Here is a 10,566-nt window from a genome sequence, read left to right as displayed (position 1 = left end):
CCGTGTGTTGGTAAGACGAGCAGTATTGAGTATTTCTTGTGTGTATATAGTGACACATTACGGTGGAAAACCACCATTAGGTTAAGTGGCAATGCATTTAGCAGCCAATGGCCCAGCGAACAAATAATTGATCAAACGTTTTCCAAACATTTTATTTTGGTTGTAGAAACTTGAAAAAACATGTCCTGTTTTCTTAATGTCAGTGGAACACTGGTTTCATAATGTTCCTGCAACGTTCTTTCACCTTTATTTTAACAAATCAACATTCCAAGAACATTCAAATGTAAATTTCCCATGTTGGTAATAGACGAACAATATGCTAAACTTTAAATAGATACCTCTCTTTTGCTCAATTTTATGAACTACTCAACCTTCTAGAAATGTTGATTTGTATCATTCCAAGAACGTAAACATTTCCAGTTTCCATAAGGTTAATAGAACTCTAAAAAATGGATTAAAAAAATGCTTGGTTATTGGCAAGCACTGGGTAAATATTGGACTCAGCACTGACCCAGCACTGTCAAAAAAACATCCCAGCAAATGGGTTAGTCAACTTATTGAAGGTTTTTCATTTTAAATAATAAAAAGGCACTTTAAAATCTGTTATATATATATTTGGGTTAACCCAGCATTTGTGTTAAAAAAATATAATCCAGCATTTTTGTACGCCAACCGGCAGTTAGCATCCCGCTGGCTCCCTCCACAAAAATCCAATAGGATTTTCCTATAGGCTTTTGAATTATCGCTAAAAGCAAGATCTGCGATCAACAAAAGTGTATGATACTTGCGCGTTTTTTCCATCAAGAGAATTATAACAAATTAACACATTTTTTTATGAATTTTGAAGTTCCTTAGCGGAACTAAGCTTCCGACAACTCTTTCAGTTTTTATCTAAAAACACTTTCCCAGAACGTTTGAGTTAGAATAGTTTGTAAGAGCACAATTACAACCATAATCCGGCTGTAAAAGCAGACTGAGCTTACCTTTTCGCCGTGATGACGTTTAATGTCCCCGACAGCTCCTGTAGTCCCATTTAGCCACTTGTTAGCAACCTAACCCTTTTTCAAGACACGTAACAGCTTAAAAAATCACGATTGGGGTAATACTGATTTATTTTATGTTGTTGAATAAAACAAAACGTGGTGTCTTGAGCTTGTGTTCACCACAGACCCAACCCGATCTCACGGCAATTCGTACATATTAGCCACCTCGTACTCACTCATAGTGAGTACCGTTGACTTCGGGACGATGGAACCGGAAGTGCTAAAATGCTACTTCGCTTCCGAGTTTTGGCCTACAAAGTGATGTCATATCTGCACCACTCTATTCGTTTGATGGGTTTAATTGTCTGATAGACGAGATGGCACAAGGTAAAGCTGTTTTTGATGTACCTTTTCAAACATTTAACTTTTCATTTGAATTGGGTCAGCTGATACCAGTTTTCTCTCTACAGATTCACATTGGCTTCTCTTGCTGCTCCTGTCACGTCCTAAACCATGTACTAAATGCTTTTTGAGTATTTTATGATTGCAAAAGATTGACTTGCCATTGAATAAAAAATACTGTAGCCTATATAAACTGTTCTTCTCCTGTATTATAACAGATTTTAAAGTGCATTTTCGTTATTTATTTTGAAAAACCTTCAACAGGTTGACTGACCCAGCATGTAAAAAAAAATAAAAAAAATGGGTTATTGTATAAAACCCAACAAGCTGGGTTAAAATAACCCAGCATGTGTTCTGTCCAATATTTACCCAGCGTTCAATGTAAGTAAAATGTTTCCATTATGTTAATGAAACATTATTTAAAGTTTAGTATAGTAGCTGAAATTTCATGAACAAATCAACACTCTATGGACATGATCTAGCCTATCTGTAACATTCCAAAGACAATTAAATAAAGTTCTAAACATAATTGCCTTATGTAGGTTAGTTGGTTCATTTTTTAAACAGGTCATACATCTCACCCACTCAAGACATTCGACAATCAACATCAGTGCTCTACAAGCTGTGTTGTTTAACTGGTTTTATACCATTTAGTTATTTTAGGCCTACATCTCCGTCATACTCACGCTAGTCACTTTGCGGATATTCTGGGAACAAATTGTCTGTAGTTATATGAATACGACACTGATAAACGATTCAAAATGAACTAAAAATTTACAAACCTGATAGTTAAGGCCATTAAGCTAGCCTATAGACTATATGGGCCTTTCATATGAATGAGGAGTGGCTAATGCTTTAGCATGAATAATTCACATAACTCAGTCGATCACTCAGCATTGTGCTCTGGTGGAATTAATACAACTGCTCTCAGCCTGTTAAGTTTGCATTGCGAAACGTCAAGGCAAATGCCAGTTTAAGATAGGGTGTGTCGGAAATGTGTGAACCGGTGAATGACACCACATGCTGGGGGCATTTCCAGAGCTGGGTGTGTTGGAATGTGTAAAGGTGCCTTGTACTTTTCAGTTTCATGAGAAGCGAATTAATCATTTGGACACCTTTTTCCTTATACTTCGTTATAAAATTAGCAATTTGTCTGCCAAAACTGCAGTTTCTTGTTTAATTTGTGTGCGAGGAATTAACTAAACTGTATAGCCTGAAGTAGCTAAAAGGACATTACACTGTTTGCTCTGGTATTCTGAATTCTTTCTTTTTTTTTGCCACAGCACGTCTTTCTACTAATTATAGGCCATACAGTGAAAGTCCTGCAATGCAATCCCCTCAGTTGGATAGCTGTGTTACAAGACGTTTATATTTCAAATGAATTGGCTTTCATTCACTCATCACAGTAAGCATACAATTACTGAACCCAGTCCACCAGCTGACGCTCAAACAACAGAAAGAAATGTGATATTTTCCTGTGTCACACAACGGATCATCGAAACCGATGCAGTGTCTTATTAATTCCACAAGGAGGCGCTTGTGTTTGACTAGGGAGGAACTAGTGTCATGTGTCATGTCGTTGCCTGAAGCATTTATGGGATAAGCACATTAAAAAAGTATTCTGAACTGTCGCAGTTGGGCGTTTGTATGAGCCCAAATTATACATTTAGTGTGTAAAATGTATTTAAATGGTATGCTGTAATTTGTCCCTCATGAACGTGTAAACAATGAGAGAAACATTTTTATTAAATCAACAATCCAGGATAAAATTAATGTTTTATTGATTTAGCTTGCGTCATTATCAGACATTAAAGTCATCATCCTCGATCCGGGTTGTTTATTATTAGGGTGTGTTTTCCCCTGTATATGGACTGGCTACTCCCGATTTATCAAGTAGTTCACCGAGATAATCTGCTGCTTGGATGAGATTAAGTCTGATGCAATTCATCTATATTCAGACATTGTATTTAAAATTTCTTCTTCGAATCTTGTAGCTCAAACAGATGAATGAGCTGATACGAATGTAGGGAAATTTCTGTTGGCTAAATAAAGAATAGGCTATAAGCATTAAGGCAGCAATACAATGGTTAATAAAGAGAAATGACTTGAAATAAACCAATAAAATGATTTTCTTAGCCAAACTCAATTCTAATGGCTATTGTAATAGCTGTTCTGTACCCCATTGTAATATGTCATTTGATTTTCACACTTTAAATTTTTTTTTATTGCAACAGAGGAATAAACATGGAGATTAAGTGGTAGAGTGTAGCATGGGTTACATTCATAGACTAAATAAAAAGTTACATTACACAGCTCCAGCAGTACGGTTTGCGGTCACGTGACTCTGTCAGGACTCCGCCTCCATAAAGGGAAGAGAGGCCCTGAGCAGAGCCTTTAGTGGCCAAGTCATTCATACTTTATGACTGAAGGGAAGGCCATCTTTAAATAATACACTAAAGGCTATACAAAGAAAGTGTTATTTGCAGAGGAAAAGTTCATACTTGGTCATTAAAATAGTAACATTAAAGTAAAAATATATATATTTTTTGTTTCACAGGTTTGTTCTATGGGCCTTCCTCCTCCCTCCCCTGTGAGCAGCAGCTGTTTGGTGCATGTGTTGATCTGAACCCCGTCCCTTCCCCCCTCTTTTTCCTCAAGTGCCTGCATTCGAGTCTAGACTTATTCTCAGCACATTTTAAACCACTTTACAGAATTTAATAACAGGTAAGTTATGACTACAGTTTGAAGAAACAAGTCAGGCAATGCTGCTGCCCTGCTGAGATAAAATAAAACACCTTCTCTATAATTAGTAACATTACAGAAAAATGCTCGCACGTGATTCAGGAAAACAATTAACTGAAGCGGTTGTTTCTGTGGTTTGTTGAGAAGCATATTAACCAATTTCCACACCTGCCATTTGAAGCCATTTTAATATTTACAGATATAAATCCTGGATATTTAAAACACCACGGGCACCTAGAACTACCCGTCACCCCCAACAAGAACTGCTTTCCTGGAATACAGCAACACCTTGAGATCATTTCCACAAAGGTGTCCGTTTCAATACTTGAGACAAAATCATTCAACACTTTACTTTTTCTTTTTTTTTAGAACAAAGCATTGTGGCCTCATCAATTTTAAACAATTTCATTGTAATTTTCACTTTCAGAAACAAAAAGAAAAAATGTTTGACGCCTGTTTGTGTGGTACTTCAACAATAATTGTGCAGACTTTAAGACAGATACCTGAACAAATGGAATGGGATGGTGAAAATCTATCCGTAAATCAGAGTAATGTGCATTCTATTTAAAGTACAGAGACTGGGACAGCAGTTCTGAGAAGTCATTTTAATTTATTCTGACATGCTAAAAGGGAATAAATTACACTTTTATAGAATGTCCAGCAATAAAGTTCTTAAAGCTGGTTCTGAGGGACAGTTTAGAGGTAAGGAAAACAACAAAAAGAAAAAGCCAAGTTACTGGTGTGCATTTATCGTGGCTAAAGGCTGAGGAAAATAATCAAACTGCTCTTGCCTCACAAAACCCAAAATTATTTAGAAAAGAAACCCTCCAACATTTTCTTTGCAATAAAAAAAGAAAATAAGCAAAAGACAGCTACCAAACAGCAGCGAAAAATTGTTGCAGAGAGAAAGTCCCAGAGATATTTTACAAGAGGATTTGCTTCACCACAGGAAGCAGCAAAAAAAAAAAAAAAAAAAAAACCTTTCCCCAAAATGATCAATTCAATACAGGGAAAGACAACTATAAAACTGAAAAAGCATAATTTTTTTCTGATAAAAAAAAAAAAAAAAGGATATATGCATATAAAAATGGTAATGGGAAGGGTGGAGTGAGCACATTTTTCTCTCAAAAACAGAACATTGAGCCTACCATAGCAATTAATTGTACGAATGGTCACTTTCTCAATCAACATTAACATTTTCCAAAGAGAAAAAAAAACCCAGATCATCGATGCATACAATTTTCATCTAAGCAATTAACACAGGTTTAGTTCAGAGTGATGCCTAATTTGTAATGAATATGATTCTGTGGAGTTTATCCTTTTATTTTCTTAGACTTCAGAATACCAAGTACAATATAGTTAATGCAGTGCTCTAAAGAGAAACCTAGTAGTCACTAGAATGTTTTTTAATCTTCACATTAGAAGCTCTCTAGCACATATCAGCAGGCAGAATCGTAATTAACTTTTTAGAAAAGAAACACAAAACCCAATGTTTGCCTTTTTAATTATTTGGATACATTTGAAACAAAAACAAAACAGATTTAATCTCAGATGTTTCACTTTGCTTGAGGAAAGGAAAAAAAATATTGAAGGACGAAAATGTTTCGATGTCTCCATTCTGACAGAAGTGTCTGGGTTCGTGCCACACTCTGGTGACAAGAGGACGATGAGAAGGGAAAGGGGGCCAAAACTGCTCTGATGGGCAACCAAGAATTCAGGAAGGACCCCCAAACAGCTTTCCTGACGGAGAAAACTCGGGAAAATATTGGCATGTGCACAATGATATCCCCCATTTTCTACAGTTTTCCGTTTCAAAGAAGGAGGGGGCGAAAAGTCTTAAGGGACAGGACAATAGAAAAGGCTACAGCTTCCAACTCCAAGCCTGCTCTCTGTGTGGATATAGTATATACATACCAATATATAGATATATGCGGAGCATCTTATCTATATATACCGATTACATATATAGTATATGGAACAAAAGTTCTTTAACAGGAAAAAGGTTGCCCACAGTGCCTGGCAGGTTCTGATGAATTTGATCCTAGATGCCGGGGTGTGATTGGAAGGCAAATCCTGCTACGACCGCTCTGCTCCGCTTCATTACATTGTCTTAATGCTTAGAAACCTGCAAGACAGGGAGACAGATAGATATAGAGGAGAGGGTTAAGAGTTAGCAGATCAGAGCTCAATGGGGTTGAGCTATTGTAATCAATGCGGCCAAACCAGTCAAAGCATTATTCAGCCCTGGAAGAGAGAAAGTGCAAAGTCATCAGTCCCTCTCTGCAGTAAAGTCGAGACTTGCTGCAGAGCATCTCAGAAAAACATTCATGTCATCAAACTCACAGGGGCTCAAAGGGGATAAACTCTTTCATTACAATAGTCCAGGACTTACTATTTACTCATTGTTAAGTCTGAAGGACTGCGTAAGAGTAGCAGGGTAGGGGTGTAACGATTCAAACTACTCACGGTTCAGTTTGTATCAGTTTAGGGTCACGGTTTTGATACAGTTCAGAATGCAAAATACAAATAAAATAAACCGTGCTTTCCAGGTTTTTCAGGTAGGTCTAACAATTGAATAAAGCAATCAAATGTAAAATAACATTGCATATTTCACAATATAAATTAAAAAATAATCCTTAAAGTTATAAAAGCCATTCAAGTCAAGAGAAGTGAGTGATTTCCTTGTCTTTTGTTGTTTGATTAACATTAAAATTAACAGGCATCAGGAACATCAGGCTGCTGTCACTTTAAGACAATGCACTGACCCAATATACTGATACTGTACACATGCGTCGTCTCTCTTGACCGTTCCCTTAAAGGGACACTCCACCCATTTCAACATTAATCTTTATTGAAAGTGGGTCATATATGTAGTCGAAATGTAAAAGAAATTTTGAATTTGGTGCCCTCTTGACCGAGAAAAGACAGAAAATAACTTTAGGCCACATTTGTATGTAAGACAACAACTCCCACAATGCACCACATTGCACAGCTCCGCAAGCCACTCCCACTAATCCAGAACAGCGCAAACATCAGAGAAATCACTCTTTCGTCTACAAGGCTAGCTGCCAAACGAGTTTGAAATTCATTTCACACAAAATGTCTAGTTAGTTGGCTGTGGCGAGCAGGGCGAGGGTGAGGGACGTGAGAGGACGGCGCGAGTGATAATGAATGACACCTGTGAGACGCAGCGGTCTCATATCGCTCACGGAGGAGCGGAAGCACAAAAGGAACAGGCCTGATTTTATGTTGTGTTTTGTTTCTGTTGTGTGTGGCCAGCTGGCTTATACTTTTGTTTTGTATTTGTTTATTTTACTATTAAAATGTTTAAATGTTCGCTAGGGGTGTGCCATATCATACCGTTCACGATAATACCGGTATAAATTTTAACATGATAAAAAAGTGTCATATCGCGAAATCAATGATATAGCGACGCAATGACGTATGGCGCATTTACGTTCCCTAGCGCGCACAACAACATCACCTGTCTGAGAGTAAGAGCAGCCTGTCAGCCTCCGATGACAATTTAGTACGTCATAAAAAGGGAGATACTTCAATAAAATGGAAGTGGTTTGGTTACAAGAGGTCAGACCTCCAACAAAGCACAATATTTTGCAAAATATGCAACAAAAAAACTGTTACTGCTAGGTGGAAACACAACAAGCAAAAACACACCGTCGAGTACAACGGTACAATTGTACAATCGAGTACAATTCTCCGAGACGCAATTTCAAAAACAGCTTGTGTGTTCAGCGGTGCTGACGCGTCTTCTCTTTCTCGTCTCTCAAAATGTGTTGCACAAGGCAAGAGTCAAGCGCTGCAGGCGGCGATACCACACTCTCGCGTTTAGGAGTCGGGACATAACTGAATTGTCACTTGCACAATCGGGCCATCAGTGCATCACTACTAAAGTTTATAATTTTCACATCTTCTTAAGTCTTATCAGTTTAAACATTCAAGCGATTTTAAACTATCCAGTAGGCTACTGCTGCGTGCATACATACAGTAAAGCCGCCTCACAAACAGCTCGCGAGTAACAAAAGTAATTGTGTCAAAATTCCGGTCTTGGTAAGTATACTCGTAAACACAGTCGGTTATGTATAAAAACGCATGTGACAGTGTGAAAGACAGTATAATGAAAACAGCAATGGATCAGTGCACTAGCAGTAAAAGTGACAGCAGCCACATGTGTCTGTCATTAATGTTGTCGTCAAAACAACAAAAGATAGCTTTAATTGTAAGGAATGAGAATTAATAGTCTATGTATTTTGTTTAGTCAGGAATCAGAACTAAAAGACTGTTATTTTACATGTGATTACTTTATTCAGTTTCTATAGTATTTCTGAATACTCAACATGACATCATGACTTTGCGTAAACATACACGCCACTTTCAAGTCAAGTGGCGTGTTATCGCATTTTGAGCTATCCGCGTGTTAGGGGTGGGCGGTATGACCAAAATTCTATTTCACGGTATGACTAATTTTATTTCACGGTAACGATATATTTCACGATATAGTTATTTATATATGTAGTTATTCTCAAAAAAAAAAATCGACAAAAAGGGCTTTGTATAATAAATAAACCCAAATACTTTAGAAATGAAAAGTACTTCACATTGTTTTCTGTTTCTCTTATTTGGTCAATTATTTCTTTTGTAAACTATTTAGATAGCTAAATATAAACAAAACACTCATCAACTTTTAGATGAACTTCCCCCAACTGATTGATATTAAATACAACTCATAGGTGCAATTTAATTTTTCAATCTCATGTTATGCTTTACTTCATCAATCAGTTTATAATATCTGAATATTTTATATTGAACTATTCTATTCATGATAAATTAGTTATTTCCTTTTAATTTTGTAGGATAGTAATACTAGTTATGTTTAAATGTGTTCCCCGGTACATTTTTGCCATGTCTGCTTATAGGCTACACTGCGTTTTTAAGGGGCTTGTTTTGCTCTTTTTGTGATACCTGGCAACCCGTCACCCTGCGCTTTAATCAATAGAAGTTCAAAAGTGACTAAGGAGAGCAGTAGTTTGAAAACCGAACAGCAGCTACTGTTAGTGTTGACTAAGTAGCCTAGTTTAAATTATACACACCTTGTAACTGCGTCACTATTTGACCATAGCCCGGTGAACACCGCGCTCCCTCAGTGCGTGTGCACGCGCGCGTCTTCTGCATCAGTAAAATGCGATCGGTTAATTTGAATGTCAAGTTGTAATCACGGATCGAATCAAAGGAAGATTGTATCAGCTGGTTCGGTGGCCAATTGTTTGGAGTTAGAAATATATAACTCGCGATGCATATTTAGTAATTTTGCCTCAGATAGGCTACAGGATTATACATTCACTTTAACAAGCAGGTTGTTCATTACCACGGGCAGCAAGCTGTTTGCGTGTTTAAAAGCTATACATAAGAGACGGAAAGATAACTATACATTATTTAAGGTTATTTCTATTCGTTACGATATTGATATATAAACTGTTGTCCAGTTTTCCCCGTTGCGAGCGTGCACTCCTCTAATCTGTCGCCTGGGTGCTGCACTGCTCTAGTGACTGCTGCGCCTTTCCCCCCGAAAATATCACGTTAACAACAACCCTTTAGAAAATGTAATTGCTTTGTGGATCCTCTTGATCTGCTTTCTCCGTGTTTCTTTTTACAATTTTCAGTGTTTCAGTCGCGAGTTAACCACGCCCACTTATTTGCATGTCGGCGAGACATTTAGGCGAGATAAACGTAATGAAAAAAAATAATAATAATTTTTCTATATCGTCATAAATATCATTATCGCAAATATTCTTGAAATATCGTGATATAATTTTAAAGGCTATATCGCCCACCCCTAATGTTCGCCGGTTCCTGCCTCCTTCCCACAAGTGAACCCCGTTACATTGGCAAACTCATTAGCGAATTACTCCTTGTTTGTATTTCTTTCTATATGGTGAATTATTGCATGATACCTGGATGTTCAGTCAGAACATATGCGGTGCGAAACTAGGATGGTTCACATCACAACACAAACGTCCGTGTGCTCGTCCGATTCAGAGATTTCGTCCAGGAGAAATTGCCATCGTTGAAATTCTCTGCAGCAGACGGACTCTACCTGTATCCGTAGCGCACAGCGAGAGCACAGGCACCAGCAGTCCGCCCAGCTCGAGCCAGTCCGGGCTCCTCGTCCGCGACAGACAGCCGCCTCCTGTTCCTCCATCAGCCTCAGCTGCTCTTCACTGTATTGCGGCTCGTAAAGATAGCCGCGGATTCGAGCAGCTTCAAAATCCTCTTCTTCCATATCATGTTTACTTTAGTTTCTTCCGTCATTGTCGTAACTTCCTATCTCCACAGCGGTTGTTAGCTTAGCTTATAAACAAGATGGCTGATATTGATTTCAGTATCTGCAAGTGAAGTCCCACCCACTGATATGTGATAGCTC

The 10,566-nt window shown here is 37.9% G+C and overlaps 1 protein-coding gene across 3 annotated transcripts in view; it reads right to left on the bottom strand.

The window, feature by feature from the left end:
• Nucleotides 1-4,717: 4,717 nt before the first annotated feature.
• csnk1a1 (casein kinase 1, alpha 1) overlaps nucleotides 4,718-10,566 on the bottom strand; it is a 48,709-nt gene continuing 42,860 nt past the window's right edge. For all 3 annotated transcript variants that reach the window (XM_056270325.1, XM_056270327.1, XM_056270328.1), the window contains one exon: nucleotides 4,718-6,252. In XM_056270325.1, the coding sequence (XP_056126300.1) occupies nucleotides 6,245-6,252 (8 nt within the window). In that variant the 3' untranslated portion in view covers nucleotides 4,718-6,244. The remainder of the gene's footprint in view (nucleotides 6,253-10,566) is intronic.

This window comes from Rhinichthys klamathensis, unplaced genomic scaffold, assembly GCF_029890125.1.
Source record: "Rhinichthys klamathensis goyatoka isolate OS25496 unplaced genomic scaffold, OSU_Roscu_1.1 h1tg000301l_1, whole genome shotgun sequence".
Classification (NCBI taxonomy): Eukaryota; Metazoa; Chordata; class Actinopteri; order Cypriniformes; family Leuciscidae; genus Rhinichthys; species Rhinichthys klamathensis.
This window is presented reverse-complemented; position numbering and strand designations above follow the sequence as displayed.